This window comes from Myotis davidii, unplaced genomic scaffold, assembly GCF_000327345.1.
Source record: "Myotis davidii unplaced genomic scaffold, ASM32734v1 scaffold292, whole genome shotgun sequence".
Taxonomy (NCBI): Eukaryota; Metazoa; Chordata; class Mammalia; order Chiroptera; family Vespertilionidae; genus Myotis; species Myotis davidii.
Genome location: NW_006285042.1, coordinates 86,017 through 103,492, shown reverse-complemented (window position 1 = coordinate 103,492; position 17,476 = coordinate 86,017). Strand labels below are relative to the sequence as shown.

Below are 17,476 nucleotides of genomic sequence, written 5' to 3'. Positions count from 1 at the left end.
TCACAAGTATCTTGAGATGGAGCATGTTCACAAGCTTCCCGAAGTATTCAGCAATACTTTTCTTCAAAATAATGAATTATATCTTCCCGCACGACTCTCTCTCTCTCTTTATTTATTTTTACAGAGAGGAAGAGAGAGGGATGGAGAGTTAGAAACATTGATCAGCCAAGGTACATGCTCTTGACCAGAATCGAACCTGGGACCCTTCAGTCTGCAGACCGAAGCTCTATTCACTGAGCCAAACCAGTTTTGGCTAAATTCGACATTTTTAAGTGTAAAAATATCTATGATGTTAACGCCTTCAGAAAATTTGACATGAAGTTTTAAAGCTTGTTGTCAATGCAACAAAACAGCATACATATCAAATTGCATATATATCAACATATGTGTAACTCCCATCTATTGAAAAAGATCCACATCATTAACCAGTACACCTAGTACAGTGGTCGGCAAACTGTGGCTCGCGAGCCACGTGCGGCTCTTTGGCCCCTTGAGTGTGGCTCTTCCACAAAATACCACGTGCGGGCGCGCACATACAATGCAATTGAAGCTTCATGGCCCATGCTCAGAAGTCGGTATTTTGTGGAAGAGCCACACTCAAGGGGCCAAAGAGCCGCATGTGGCTTGCAAGCCGCAGTTTGCCGACCAGTGACCTAGTACACTCAGTTCAACTCAGTGTACTGCGCCAAGAATGGGCAGGTGATTGCCATTGGAGCAGAACAGCAGTCTCGGATCCAGTGCATGCTCCTGGCAGGGGATATGGTGAACTTCTGGTGGCTTCGGCATCACCCATGAGTGCTCTCAATAAAGTTCAAAACCGGAGTGAACAGCAGAAATCTCCAATGCCATCGATCAGTATGTTAATGGCACCATCAACGAGGATGAAAATTTGGTAAAGTGGAAGGCGCTGTTTGAAGAAGTCCCTGATTTACTGACCATGGCCAAGAAGAAGGAATGGGTGGACAAGCTTAGTGAAGTGTCCGTTAGTTAGGATGCCTTCTTTCCTTTCAGGGATAATGTGGACAGAGCTAAAAGGAGTGATGTGCATATATTGCTACTCTATCCAGTTCTGCTGCTGACAAGGTTGTGATTGAGGCCCTCGATGAACTGGGAATAGTCCTCACTGCCACGAGTCTGTAACTCTTTCACCACTAATCTCATAACATCTGCTTTAAGTTTGCTTATGTTGGTGAGAAATCATGTGGGCAACTTTGAAAACACTTTGGAAAAAATAAGACAATAAATCTGAATAATAATGGCTGATCGGGAACCACTGCCTTTTAGGAAGTGAAAGTTCAGCTCAAACTGGACCTCCTCCATAAAAAGGGGCCGGATGAGCACAGGATTGAAAGAAGGGGGAGCATAAAGATGTATGCAGACACTAGAGCCAGTTCGGCTCAGTGGGTAGAGCATCAGCCTACAGACCAAAGGGTCCTGGGTTAGATTCCGGTCAAGGGCACATACCTCGGTTGCAGGCTCCTCCCCAGCCCGAGCTCTGGTCAGGGCTCATACAGGAGGGAACCAATGATGTGTTTCTCTCACATCAATATTTCTCTCCTCCTTCCCTCTCTCTCTAAAAATCAATGGAAAAATATCCTTGAGTGAAGATTAAAAAAAAAAAAGATGTGATATTAGGTTGTTTACTTCGATTTCTCATCTCTTTAGATAGGCCTGCAATGATAGAAACTTTCTTCTTTTTACTTCTTTCACTGCATCCCAGCATTTTGGTATGTTATACTGCCATTCTCATTTGTCTCTATACATCTTTTGATCTCATCTTTTATTTCCTTCTTTGACCCATTCATTTTTTAATAGTATGTTGTTTAATCTCAATGTATTTGTGGGTTTCTTTTTCTTTTTTTGTTAATCCTCACTCAAGGATATTTTCCCATTCATTTTTAGGGAGAGTGGAAAAGAGAGACAGAGACAGAGAGAAACATCGATGTCAAAGAAACACATTGATTGGTTGCCTTCTGCAAGAGCCCTGACTAGGGCCTGGGCCAGGGAGAAGCCAGCAACTAAGGCACGTGCCCTTGAACAGAATCGAACTCAGGACCCTTTGGTCCGTAGGCTGACGCTCTATCCACTGAGCCAAACTGGCTAGGGCTCCATGATTTTAAGAGAGAGTGGAAAGGAGAGGGAGAGACAAGAGAAAGAGAAACATGGATGTGAGAGAAACACAAGGATTGGTTGCCTTTGCACACACCTCAACCAGGGCCAGCATCAAGCCTGCAACTGAGGTACACGTCCTTGACTGGAATTGAACCGGGGACTCTTCAGTCTGCAGGCTGACTCTCTTATCCACTGACCCAAACTGGCTAGGGCTATTTGTGGGTTTCTTTGCTTCCTTTTTACAGTTGATTTCTAATTTCAAGGCATTGTGGTTAGAAAATACGCTTGGTATAATTTCAATCTTGTTGAATTTGTTGATGCTAGTTTTGTGACCCAATATATGTTCTAATCTTAAAAATGTTCCATGTGCACTGGAGAATGTATAATCTGATGTTCTGGGATGACAAGTTCTATAAATGTCAATCATGTCCTTTTGATCTAGTGTTTCATGTAAAGCCGGTATTTATTTTCTATTTGGTTGATTTGTCTAGAGATGTCAATGGAGTGTTAAAGTCCCCAAGTATAACTGTGTTTTGATCTGTTTGTTCCTTTAATTCTGTGAGTAGCTGTTTTATATATTTCGGTGCTCCTTGGTTGCATGCATATATATTAAGAAGTGTTGCCCTGGCAAGTTTTTCTCAGTGGGTAGTGAGTCGGCCTGCGGACTGAAGGGTCCCGGATTTGATTCCCCGGGAAAGGGCACTTACCTTGGTTGCAGGTTCGATCCCTGGCCCCAACTGAGGTGTGCACGTGAGGCAACCAATCGATGTCTCTCTCACATCGATGTTTCTCTCTCTCCCCCTCCACTCTCTCTTAAGATCAATGGAAAAATATCCTGAGGTGAGATTAACAACAATAAAAAAAGAAGTGTTATGTTTTCCTGATATAGTATCCTCCTTATCATTATAAAATGTCCACCTTTGTCTCTTATTACCTGTTATCTTGAAATCTATTTTGTCAGATATAAGTATGGCTACACCTGCTTTTCTGTGGATGTTATTTGCTTGGAGAATCATTTTCCACCTTTCACTCTGAATCTACCTTTGTCTTTGCAGCATAGATGTGCCTCCTGAAGGCAGCATATAGTCGAGTTCTGTTTTTAATCGTCTGCTACTCTCTGCCACTTTATTGGTGAATTCAGACCATTTATATTTAGGGTAATTATTGATGTATGAGATTTCCTTATAGCCATTTTACCTTTTGTTTTTTGTTAGCTCTGTGCCTCCATTGGTTCTTTTCCTTTCTGTTTCTATCTATTCTTTTTGTTTGGTGGTACGCTATACTTCTTTCCTCTCGTTTTAAGCTATGTGTTCTGGTTTGGTTACTTTTGTGTGTGGTTACCATTAGGTTTATAAAAAATAAACCTGTACTTATACCATAGCGTATTTTCTTTTGAGTGCAACTGATCTTCATCCTCCTTTGGCAGTTCAGACCTTTACTTCCCTCCCCTTTTATGTTTTTGTTATTACAGATAATCCCTATTTATGCTCTAAGTTTTCTGGTGACCTTACTCATAGTGCTGTGACCTCATGTTCTTTGTTTCAGGTAGAATAACTCCCTTGAGTATTTCCTGAGAGAAAAACACTGATGTGATAAAATCCTTCAGCTTGTGTATATCTGGGAACATCTTTATTTCCTGTTTTCCACCTTCATATTTAAAGGATAATCTTGCTGGATATATTACTCGTGGCTTGTAATTTCTCTCTTCCAGATGTTTGAATATTTGGTTCCACTCTTCTGGCTTGTAGAGTTTCTGCTGAGAAATCTGATGAAATTCTGATGGGTTTTCCTTTATATTTAGTTCACTTCCTTCTTTTCCCTGGTTGTTTTGAGAATTTTTTGTCATTATTGTTTATTTATTTTTAAATAATTCTTTATTGTTGAAAGTATTACATATGCCTCTCTTTTCCCTCCAATTGGCCGCCTCCAGCCCACCTCCATACCCGCTTCCCCACCGCAGGCCTCCAGCACCTATTGTCTGTGTCCATGGGTTATGCATTCGAGATCTTTGGTTGACTACCTCCCATCCATCCCCGCCTTCTCTCTGAGATTCTCACTCTGTTCCATGCTTCCATGTCTCTGGGTTCATTCTGTTCATCAGTTTATTTTGTTACTTAGATTCCACATATGAGTGCAATCATGTGATACCTGTCCTTCTCTGACTGACTTATTTCACTTAGCATGATACTCCCCAGGTACTTCCATGCTGTCTCAAAGGGTAAGAGGTTCTTTTTTACTGCTGAATAGTATTCCATGGTATAAAAGTACCACAGATTTTTTATCCACTCATCTACTGATGAGCACTTGGGCTGTTTCCAGATCTTAGCTATTATAAATTGTGCTGCTATGAACACAAGAGTGCCTACATTCTTTCTGATTGGTGCTTCGGGTTTCTTCGGATATAGTCCTAGAAGTATGATCACTGGGTCAAATGGCAGATGCATATTTAATTTTTTGAGGAAACTCCATACTGTTTTCCATAATGGTTGCACCAGTCTGCATTCCCACCAGCAGTGTACTAGGGTTCCCTTTACTCCACATACTCACCAGCACTTGTCATTTGTTGATTTGTTGATGGTAGCCATTTCTGAGAGGTGCGAGATGGTACTTTATTGTCATTTTGATTTGCATCTCTGGGATGAGTAGTGACTTCTAGCATTTTTTTCATATGTCTCTTAGCCATCTGTATATCCTTTTTTGGAGAAGTTTCTATTTAGGTCCTTTGCCCATTATTTTTATTGGATTGTTTTTCTTTTGTTAAGTGGTAGGAATTCCTTATATATTTTGGATATTAACCTTTTATGATATATCATTGCCAAATATCTTTTCCCAGAGTGGGCTCTCTTTTCATTTTGTTGAGGATTTTTCTGTGAAGCTTTTTATTTTGATGTAGTCCCATTTGTTTATTTACTCCTTAGTTTCCTTCGCCTTAGGAGATGTATCTGTAAACATATTGCTACAAGAGATGTCTGAGGTTTCGCTGCCTATGGTTTCTTCTACGATTTTTATGGTTTCACGACTTACATTTAAGTCTTTTATCCATTTGAGTTTATTCTTGTGTATGGTGTAAGTTGGTGGTCCTAGTTTCATTTTTTTGGTATGTATCTGTCCCATTTTCCCAACACAATTTCTTTCTTTTCTTAAATTGTTTTATTGCTTAAAGTATTACAAAGAGTATTACATGTCTCCTTTTTTCCCCCGCCCTTGACAATCCCCTGGCCTCCCCTACCTCTCAGTGTTTTATGTCCATTGGTTATGCTTATATGCATGCATACAAGTCCTTCGGTTGATCTCTAACCCCCAACACCATTTCTTGAAGAGACTCTCTTGACTCCATTGTATGCTCTTGCCTCTTTTGTCAGATATTAATTGAGCATAATGGCTTGGGTCGATTTCTAGGTTCTCTAATCTGTTCCATTGATCTATACGCCTGTTCTTGTGCCAGTAACAGGCTGTTTTGATTACGGAGGCTTTCTAGTATAACTTGAAATCTGGTATTGTGACTCCTCCAACTTTGCTTTTCTTTCTCAAAATTGCTGCAGCTATTCAGGTTCTTTTTTGATTCCATATAAATATTTGGAGTATTTGTTCTAGCTCTGTGAAATATTTCATTGGTATTTTAATAGGGATTGCATTGAGTCTGTAGATTGCCTTGGGTAGTATGAACATTTTAATGATGTGTAATTCTTGATAACTTGAATACCAAGTGCTTTGGAGAGAGCCTCTTTGGACTGAGGTAACTAAGTGCTCTGTTTGCTTCTTGGATTCGAGATCTAAGTTCTTCCCCATAGGTTTGGGAAGTTCTCATCCACTATTTGTTTAAATAGACTTTCCATTCCATGCTCCCTCTCCTCCTTCTCCGGAATGCGGGAGTTCGACCAGGAGTTCATTTGCTCGTTATGACATACGCTGACCAACAAGGGGTGGCACGGAACATGGTGGGCAACCAGCGGCAGCAGCGGGGTACTGAGGGAGCATGGGAAGGAGGAGGTGGGGAGGCGGGGAACCTGATTGGCCCTGATCGCCAGGCAGACCTAGGGACCCTACCCGTGCACAAATTTCATGCACCAGGCCTCTAGTAATTCTAATATTGCTTTTTCTGATGGAGTCAGAGCTTTCATTTTTCTTTATGCTCAGATCTCTCTCTTCTCCCCTCTTCGTCATTTCTAGATTCCTATCTTCGATATCACTAATTCTTTACTCCATCTGGTTGGCTCCGTTTTCTATGCTCTGTAGTTCACTCTTTGTTTATTTTTTATCCTCATTTGAAGATATTTTTCCATTAATTTTCAGAGAGTGGAAGGAGAGGCAAAGACAGAGATAGAAAAACATCTATGTGAGGGAGACACTGGTTGCCTCCTGCATGTGCCCCAACTGGGGCTGGGGATTGTGCCTGCAACCAAGCTATTTGCCCTTTACTGGAATCAAACCTGGGACTCTTCAGTGACATTCTATCCACTGAGCCAAACCAGATGGGGCAGTAGTTCACTCTTAATGTCCTTAACAGCATGCTTCATTTCCAGGATTTCTGATTGGTTCTTTTTTAAAGTTCCAATCTCCTGGGTAAAGTACTTGTTTTATTCATTCATTTGTTTTCTGAGTGCACTGAATTGCCTGTCTGTATTTTCTTGCATCTTGTTGAGTATTTTCAGAACTGCAATCTTGAAATCTCTTGTCATTTATATCACATACTGAGGCCCAGTGCACGTGTCCCTCAGCCCGGCCTGCACCCTCTCCAATCTGGGACCCTTGGGGAATGTCCAACTGCCAGTTTAGGCCCAATCTCGCAACAGGTAAACGCCCCTAACTGCTCCCCTGCCAGCCTGATTGCCCCTAACCATCTCTGCCTCGGCCCCCGCACCTGGGACCCAGGCTTCCCTCCTCTGGCAGCCACAGGCACCCTGGGACCCGGGCTTCCCTGCATGGCAGAACCCTGTCAAGCATCTATTGATTCACACACTATTCATTCCTTTGCTGCTAGACCTGCTGGGTTGGCTCCCCACCCCGCAAAGCTCTGTTTCTCCAGCTGAAGGAAGAGCCTGCTACCACAGGCTTTCTCCCTTCTCCTGGCCAGCTGAACTGTGAGCTCCCCAGTGCATTCCAGGATTTCTGATTGGTTCTTTTTTAAAGTTCCAATCTCCTGGGTAAAGTACTTGTTTTATTCATTCATTTGTTTTCTGAGTGCACTGAATTGCCTGTCTGTATTTTCTTGCATCTTGTTGAGTATTTTCAGAACTGCAATCTTGAAATCTCTTGTCATTTATATCATTTCCTCTGGCACCTCAGCTAGAGCGCTGTTCTTGGTGCTGAACGGCTTCCTTCCGCACTTCGGTCACTGCGGTCGGTGTACATGTAGGTGTTCGAACGTAAACTGAATACACGTCGGGAGGGAAGAGTGAAACGAGGAGCCATGATAGACATCCGAAGCGAGCAGCAAACGGCAAAACACAGAAAACGACCCCCCGTGGAAAATGAATGGGGGTGTTGAGCATGTGAAGCAAAATGCGAATGTCACGCTGCAAAAGGATCGCTTTTCTATTCTATTTTTTTAAACTAGAGGCCCGATGCACGAAGATTCATCGAAGAGTAGGCCTTTCTTCCCCTGGCTGCCGGCACTAGCTTCCCTCTGGCACCCGGGACCCAGGCTTCCCTCCTCTGGCAGCCACAGGCACCCTGGGACCCGGGCTTCCCTGCATGGCAGAACCCTGTCAAGCATCTATTGATTCACACACTATTCATTCCTTTGCTGCTAGACCTGCTGGGTTGGCTCCCCACCCCGCAAAGCTCTGTTTCTCCAGCTGAAGGAAGAGCCTGCTACCACAGGCTTTCTCCCTTCTCCTGGCCAGCTGAACTGTGAGCTCCCCAGTGCAAGGCTGTCTAAGGGCCATCTGCACTTTCCTCCCTTCCCGTCTCCCATTTATTCCCAGTTGTTAACATTTAGATGTTTCAATGTGCAGGTCTCTCCAGCATGTGTCTGTGTTGAGCAGGGATTTCTTTGTTGAATTATAGTTGGTCAACTTGCTGAAATTTCAAGGGAAGAGGACAAGGGGCTCTCTCATGCCACCATTGCTCTGATGTCACTCACAAAATAGTATTTTAAATTTTCTAAATTAACTCCTACAAAATAGTATTTTAAATTTTCTAAATTAACTCAGTTGACAGTAGTTCTTTTTACTGTAAAAATTATCCAACCCAGAATTTGTAGAATTTCTTCTTAGAATTCTTAGATAACACAGTATTGATAGACAAAATTAACACAGCACAAAGCAGATAGATTCCTAACAAGGCTATCTCCTTGTCAGTTCTTTGGAAGTAGGGGGGAGGACTAATTAGGATGAGATTTGGGGATTAGTGAGAAAGCTAACAAGTATAATCTAAAAATCCTTCAAAACCAAATTTTACGTAGCCCACACTTAGATCCTATAATGGCTCCTCTATGGCAAACAATTTCCTATTGGATAAGTATTATCCACAATCATAAAATAATTTTTTACATGACAAAAAAAAAAGACAAAAATTCTAAAGAGTAAAACCAAGGGCCTGGATGTTAAAAAAACTATCAAAGAAACTTGCAATGTGGTTGTTGGAAACTTCATTATAAAAAACTAACCCTTCCTATAGATTAAAATAAGTAACAAAATGTAAATTTGCAAAGAGAAGATATGAGGCAAGAAATGTAAAGGCTCATACCTGCAGTGTACAATTCTCTTTTCGTTTGAGGAACTCCACAAACCTGGCCACTACTCCTGGTGTGCTGATGACTTCATCAATAGGAGGATTAGGTTCTGTCTCCCCATAAAATAAAAGGAAAGAAGAAAAATAATTCTTTGATTTCAATGCAAAGACTTTATAGGTCAAAATTACTTCATAATTACTCCCTCCATTTTAGCATCTCTTTCATGCTGGAAATCTCAAAAAGAAAAACAATGTAAAATTGACTTTGGTCACTTTGAGACTACAGCAGCTTGAAAAATTTCACAAAAAAGTAAGCTTTAACATGAAAATGATAAGCATAATTCTTAAAAATTAAAATTACTACCTCTAGTATTTTAGAAAATAGAGGGAAAACCATTCAAAGATAACCAGTTATTATTTTGGTATACTTCCTTCTAGTCCTTTTTCTGTGTATGGGTTTATTATTCATCTTTTTCATTTAACACCAGAGGCCCAGTGCAAGAAATTCGTGTATGGGTAGGGTCCCTAGGCCTGGCTGGCAATCAGGGCCAATTGGGGCCTCCCTTCACCAGCTGCTAGCCGGCGCCTTCCTTCATTCCACACAGCCCCCGGTGGTCAGCACACTTCATAGTGAGCGATTGAACTCCCATTCTCCCAGTTGGACTCCTGAGGGGACACTTTGCATATTGGCCTTTTAGATAGATAGATAGATAGATAGATAGATAGATAGATAGCTAGATAGATAGATAGATAGCTAGATAGATAGATAGATAGCTAGATAGATAGATAGATAGCTAGATAGATAGATAGATAGATAGATAGATAAGCTGTCTTAAGAAACTGGATCAGGGGAGCATCTGAGACCTTGCTTCCTGGCACAGGTCATCAGTTTGAAAATGGAAAGAAATGGGATTAGGACATTCTGAGCATGCTTGCAGGACTTAATTTTGCAGGTGTTAAGTTGTTAAACAGAAATCAGAGCAAGAATGCACCAAGGATGATTGCCAAATTAATCTCATTTTCATTTATAACAACAGAGTAGCTTATAAATGAAGTCAGTAGAAACTTGTTGGATGAATAAATAAGTAATGTCCTAAACAATCAGCATAATAATTTCAGCAAGAGATTTGACAAAATTTTTTATGAGATTTATGTAGCAATGCAAGAAAAATGGCAGCTGGACTACAGTACTACTTCAAATTCTTAGCCAAGTCAATGGCTTTACTGAAAGAGGTAACTAATGGTTCAATGATAATTTGGAGAGAGCTCTAATGGCATGTTTTTTGCCTGGTTTGACATTTTTACCAAGCATTCAAACACAACAAATAAATTTGATATTATAATAAAGACTAAGTAGTTAGTATGCTAGATTACACAAACAACATATAGAAAGAACATTAAGCCAAAGTTGGCAATATAAGCAATAGGGGTAAAGCAAAACTCAGCAACTGAGTTTTTTAAAAAATTAAAACAACAATCCACATGACTTCACAAACAATACTTTAAAACAATTCACGAAGAAAAGTACAAGGGAGTTTAGAATGCTGCAAATACAATGAAACATTACTGTGCCATGACTACTGAAATTGATAACATCTTAGAATACATTATTATAATGTATATTCTGAGAAAGTCAATCTCTCACCATTGAGAATACTAACACATCAGCAGTACTGTATTTCAGTTATCACATTCTAAGACAGGAGGCTGGCAAACTACAATACATGCAGGAAAGTAATAGAGTGGTGAAAGGCCTTAAAAAGCCATATTATGTGAGAAACCCTTTAGGTTCAGCTTGCTGAAAAGAAATAAGACATTTTTAGAGGGGAGGGGGAAGATGTACATGATAATGGCCTTCAAATATTTAATAAGTTGTCATGCAAAAAACAATTTTTTTGTTATGGTAATATGTTTTTATTCCAGTTAACCTCAAGGAGTATGTCAACTTCTCATTAATAATTCTAAACAACCATAACTTACTACTGGGAGCCAAATATGATTCTGAGTTACAGAGATCTTTTTACTTGTCCAGATGACAAAAAATATTACATTCCATTCTACCCTAATTATTCAAAAGGTAGTTAACCTGTCCACCAATAAATCCATACTTAATATCAGTGATAAACTGCTAACATTAAAACCAAAAATCATTGCTCTTTCAGTGATATTTTTGAAGTTTTTCTTAAAAAAGAGTGGAGTTTCTCAATATGAATTAACATAAAATACTGACTACTGTTCTTACCAATTTAAGGTCTTTTATAAGATAGCTCAGAAATAAAAATAATGCTGCTTTCTGGTCCTGTAAGATCACACAAATAAATAAGGAAATCCAAAAGTTAGCTATGGATCATAGTTATACATATTTCTGTATGCATCCTTTTATTCTGTTGATAGACAAACTCCAAAGCAAGTCAATAGGTTATGGAAAAGTAATATTTTGTAAATAAACACTATATGTAACACTAGTGGCCCAGTGCACGGGATTCGTGCTGGTTGCGGGGGCCTGGTGCATGGAATTCGTGCACTGGTGGGGCATGGCCTGCGGGGATCAGCCTGCTGTGGGAGCGCTGCTCAACCCGGTCAGCTGAGTGGCTATGGACCCACCTACTGAGCAGCTGCTCTCGCTGTGGGAGCACACTGACCACCAGGGGGCAGCTCCTGCATTGATTGCCCCCTGGTGGTCAGTGCACATCATAGCGACTGGTCGAGCCCTTGTTCTGGTTGTTCCGCCGTTCAGTTGCTGGGTTTTTATTATATAGGATATTCAGAACTCACCTTTTGAAAGAAGTTTTCTGAACTTCTGCGTTGCTGAAAGTTGCTGCTCTGGGCTATTGGAAAATATCATTTCAATCATGTCAGAAGTAATAACACCACCCTGGGATCACAAACAAAAAACAAACATAAGGAAATTTTAACTTTAATTCAAAGATAAACAGAGATAGTATACATTGCAGCCATGTTATTAAGTTAATCATATTTATCTAGAAGTTACACAAAGGGAGGGCTATCTTTACATGTAGAAATGAGATAATAATGTGATGAAACCAATCTCTACCATTAAAAAGCTCACAACAGTGAGAAAGTAGTAATCTTAGTAAATACTAAGACAAGATGTTTTTTATTCTTCCTCTCATTGCTCAAAGAGTTAGCTATTCCTTGTAACTCAGATTAAATGTTAAATTCTAAAAGAAGGCTTTGCATGACCTCCAAATCTAAAGGATCCACTCCAACTCTATCCTATCCCTCTATATTAATCCTGGGTACATCCCTTTTCACTATCAGATATATATTTTTCTTAGTTATTTGTTTACTGCCCAGGTTTCCTTAGTACGCGGTAAGCTCCTTGAAAGCCGAAGACCCTGCCTATCTTACCTCTATCACTGATAGCTGGCATACAGAAGATGCTCAACAAATATTTATTGAATGAGTAGAATTATACAATATAAAACACAGATTCTAGCCATTGCTGAATTCAACCGCTGACTCTTAAATTTAAATTTTCTATTTTCTTGCTTTATTAAAACTTTTCAGCTTCTAACTATTTTCTTGCTTTATTAGAATTTTTCCACATTCCACTATAACTGATCCCCAGTATTAGTAGTTAACTCTCTTCTCAGAATCATTTGTCAATGAAGTAAAAGTTCTTATCATTTCATAGTGTTAGAGTCAACGAGAGGAACTCTGAAGAAAACTGCACTGAGTTAAAAACACTAGACGGTTGGTAAGCAATATATAACACTTAAAAATCCCCGTGGGGCGAATGAAGCATTCTGCTTTTAAGACTCAGAAAAGTGCCCGGCAGGTGTGGCTCAATGGTTGAGCACTGACGTATGAACCAGGAGGTCATGATTTGATTCCCAGTAAGGGCACATGCCTGGGTTTCAGGTTCAATCTCCAGTAGGGAGCATGTAGCAGGCAGCTGATCAATGATTCTCTCTCATCACTGATGTTTCTCTCTCTCTCCCTTTCCCTTCTCTGAAATCAATAAAAATATATTTTAAAAAGGGTTTTAAGAGTCAGAAAAGTAACTGTACTTTGAAACTTATAAGACCGATTCCTGAATAAACAAAGGGTACTTATATATAATTCTATTATGAATTTATATATCTGTATCTATATATCTTTTTCTTCCCTCTCGAAACCCCTTATCAAGTAACAAAATGTACTGATTTTACATTCATAGTATTTAAGTATTATTAATTTTACACCATAGTATTTAAGTTACAGAATATCAGGATGAGACGTGAATAACACTCAAGAACTTTGCATCCTATTCTAGGAAAAAGGTTAGGGCATTTTAAGTTACATGCAGGTTTGTTATGTCATGTTATGTGAAGGTCTGACTTTGTTCTTGTCTTTATCTGAGACTCAGTATGGTTTAAGGAGTTGTATATAGATGTCAAACTAACAAAGAGTGAACTAGGAGGGTTAATTTTGTGTGTCAACTAATTAGGTTATGGTATCCAGCTGTTTGAACAAACATCAATCTAGATGTTGTTGTAAAAACATTTTTTAGATGTGATTAAACATTTTAAATTACTACACTTGAAGAAAGCAGATTGCCCTCCAAAATGTGAGTGGGCCTCATTCAATCAGTTAAGCAAAAACTGAGATGTCCTAAAGAAAGAATTCAGCCTTAAAACTACAACTCTTAACTGAATTTCCAGCCTACTGACTTGCCGTATGGATTTTGGACTTACCAGCTCTAACAGCAGCATGAACCAATTCCTTAAAATCAATTAATCAATCAATAAATCATTACCCCCCTCTCTCTCTCCTACAGGTTCGGTTTCATCTGCAGAACGCTAATACAGTCCACAAAATACTTCACATTCATTTAACATCCACTTAAAAAAAAAAGATAACAGCTTGACTTTCTGAAGGGCCTAGAAGAACTCACCAGAGAATGACAGTATTGTCTACAATGTCTATATCAACACCAAAAAAGATTTTAAACTGCTCTAATTCCAAAGAAAATTGGTCCATAAAAACTAGAGATATATGAAGTGGAAAAAAGGAAAAATCTATAATACTGTGTATAATATGCCACCATAAAAAAAAGGGTGGGAGTAACTTATTTCCTCAAAAGAAGAATAATCTAGTAATAGTGGCTGTCACTGACAATGGGTGACTAAGGTAAAAGAAAAGAGATTTTTCTTCTTTTTGAAAACCAGATATATATGTTCTAATAAAACAGTATTAAATTTATCATAATAAACTGAAAATGTAGACAGGTGTGATCCATATAAAGCATAATTTTTATCTGTTTTGGTAACCTCAAGACAGTTATAAAATAGGTTATAATAAAAATTCCACTCACTCATTTATGGATAATAAAGACCATTATAAACTTATGAACAAAAATAGATACAGAGGCAGAGCAGCCTCGAACAGACTGTCAAACTACAGCCGGAAGGCTGGGGAGGGTTGGGGGGTGGGGGTAGGGTGTTAAGAGATCAACCGAAGGACTTGTATGCATGCAAATAAGCATAACCAATGGACATAAGACACTGGGGGGTAGGGGAGGCCAGGGGATTGTCAAGGGCGGGGAAAAAAAGGAGGCATATGTAATACCCTTCGTAATACTTTAAGCAATAAAACAATTAAAAAAAATTCCAATAGTTGTGATATGGAACCAATTTTTAAAATCATATAAACATATCCAATTTTGTAACTGAAATGAATAACAAATTGGGATTTCCATTAACATATCCTTTATATTCAACTTTTAAGGAATAATTTTATTATAATTATCTTTGTACATTTTTTTGTTTTGTTTTTTTGTTGTTTTCATATATTTTTTTTATTGATTTTTTACAGAGAGGAAGGGAGAGAGATAGAGAGTTAGAAACATCGATCAGCTGCCTCCTGCACATCTCCTACTGGGGATGTGCCCACAACCCAAGTACATGCCCTTAACCGGAATCGAACCTGGGACCTTTCAGTCCGCAGGCCGACGCTCTATCCACTGAGCCGGTTTCGGCTATCTTTGTACATTTTAATAGCTGGATTAATCTTCACAATTTAGCTAATCCTGTTTATCTGTATGTTAGTTAAAATATACTAAATATTTAGTAAATCATGAGATTAAGTATATGGCTTCTTTTTAAAAATCAAATTTCAAGTACTTTTTGTAGACATGTAACCTTTTTTTAAAAAACAAAAATATCTTAAACCTCATATTTTCATCAGAGAAACACTAAAAAGAGTTTCTTTTATTATCTTACTTACTGGTGCCATTTCCATGTTATTAATCTGAGCTTCATGGAAGCCTCCATCTGACATAACTTCCTCTTCTGTTTCTTCTTCTGCTGTAGCAACATTTCTTCGCTTGAATAACTGAAAAATAAAAGATGTTACTAAAGTAATTTTAACACAAGGGAGTTCAACAGCCAAACACTAGTCACCCCACTTAAAAGGTAATAAGGATGGAGATTTTGAAAATTATTTTAAAAATTCGAAAGTCTGTGCCACCGTCAACCTTTCCTGATGAACTATTTCAGAACTCTCCAGTCTTATAATATACTGCAAGTAACTATCACTTGATGAGTAAAACTTATTGAGAGGTCTCACACTGCATGACCTATAAAAAAGGTAAGGTTGGAAAATGGAGCTGGGGTATGCTTGGCCATTTCCTGAGAGATCAACACAGAACTCCAAAAACCTGCATAAAGTATTCATTGATTCTTTAGCTTAATATTGATCACTGGAGGTGTGTGAGGAAAAGATCCAAAGTTGGAAAATGAACCACTTTCAAGGAGCATGCAGAACAATTTCAGAGGTCACAGAGATCAAGAGATAGTTTATGCTTTGACCGGCTGGCATTGAGTAGAAAACTCAGAACAGTATTGATTTAGTTGTGATGCTAAATTAGCCCTAAATTAAAGGCTGTTCTGGTCCAGCCTGATGAAACTTTTTTGCAAACTGCTTCCAAGTTGATTAACTACATCCAATGACAATGTCACAATTATATACATTATGGGGAACAAAATTATACTTATTAAAAAGTATATTAAAAACTCCAACACCAAATGAGATCAAAGTCACAATGCTTGGCATTCAATTGATAACTACCAACCATGCAAAAGAAGTAGAAGACTACCAATGAGGAAGAGAAAAATCAATCAAAATCACCTAGAAATGATAAAGATGGCAAACTGGACCAAGACATTAAAATCGTTTTTATGAATATATCCACAATATTCAAAAAGTAGAGTAAAATATAAACATGAGAAGGAGAGATTGGAAAACACACATACAAAAGGCAAATCAAATACCTAGAGATGAAAAATTTTTCAGATGAAAAGTATGCTGGGTGGATTTACAGATTAGATATCATAGAAAAAAGATTAGTGGATTTATGGACATTGCAATAGAAGCAATCCAAAGTAAAAGAGAAAAAGGCTGAGAAATATGTACAAAACATAAAAATATTCCTGTGGGACAAGGAATATATTTAAACAGACTTCATTAAAATAGATATATAGACGGCATATAAGCCCATGAAAGAGATTCAACTTTAGTCATTAGAAAAATGCAAAAATCATAATGAGATACTATTACACACACCTTAGAATAGTTAAAAGGAAAATGACTGACCATACCAAACGTTGACAAGGAAATGAAACTCCATACGTTACTGACAGGTAGGTCAAATAGTACAACCCTTTTTGGCCATCAGTTGACAGCTTCTTAACTACAAAACAACTAAACAATCCAGCTATTTTGCTCCTAGATATTTATCCCAGAAAAAGGAAAATATGTATCTATAAGAGCTAGCTATAAATGTTCACAGCAGCTTTATTTGCAATCACCAAAACCCAGAAACACTCCAAATTACCATCACCAAGTGAATGGATACACCAACTGTGGTTTATCCATGCAACAGAATACTAAACAATATAACAAAATGAACTACTGATACCTACATAGCATAAGTAAACCTCAAAATTATTAAGCTGACTAAAAGAAAGCAGACAGGAGGGAAACCAAGGTGGCGGCATAGGTAAACACCAGAGTTAGCTGCCTCGAACAACCACTTCAAAAATACAACTAAAAGACGGAACAGACATTGCCCAGAACCACAGGAAGACTAGCTGAGGGGAAATTCTTCATAGAAGGAAAGAGAACAGCATATGAGACTCAGAGGAGGCGCAGTGCGGAAAGTACAAAGGTGCAGAGGTGCGCGCGGAGCAGGCGGAAAGTACAAAGGTGCAGAGGTACGCGCGGAGCAGGCTGGTAGCTGAGGGCGCGGTTGTCGTTTTCAATCGGGAGGGAGTCTCAGACTCTGAGCTCCAGTTCTGGGCGAGTCTCTAGGGACCCAGACTCCAACGGGAGAAGAGGGACTGTCTGGCATCAGTCGGAACGCGAGGGCAGCTTTTCTCCGAGGTTTTGCAGCAGTTGCTGGGACTGAGAGCAGCCATAACTGCTCCCTCTGCCCGCCCTGTTTGATCCTGTGCAACCCACCCCGCACAAGCCCTGCACAGAGCCATTTTCCAGATAGCCTCAGGCAAAAGCTAGATTAGCACCTCCCCAGAGGATAGAAGTTTTCCCACTGCAGGCACAGCTGACTCTCACAGCCAGTTGGCCTGGAGGTCAAATCCCCCCAGTATTAACTACAACAATCAAGGCTAAACTACAACAAGACTGCGCACAAAGACCTCTAGGGGGGGCACAAAGAAACATTAAA

The 17,476-nt window shown here is 39.2% G+C and overlaps 1 protein-coding gene across 1 annotated transcript in view; it reads right to left on the bottom strand.

Moving 5' to 3' along the window:
- Positions 1-17,476, bottom strand: part of KPNA1 (karyopherin subunit alpha 1) — a 62,177-nt gene that overhangs the window by 36,671 nt on the left and 8,030 nt on the right. Inside the window, exons 2-4 of the mRNA XM_015558485.1 lie at positions 15,019-15,126; positions 11,563-11,662; positions 8,803-8,897 (exon numbers count right to left, since the gene is read on the bottom strand). Coding sequence (XP_015413971.1) covers positions 8,803-8,897; positions 11,563-11,662; positions 15,019-15,126 — 303 coding nt within the window. The remainder of the gene's footprint in view (positions 1-8,802; positions 8,898-11,562; positions 11,663-15,018; positions 15,127-17,476) is intronic.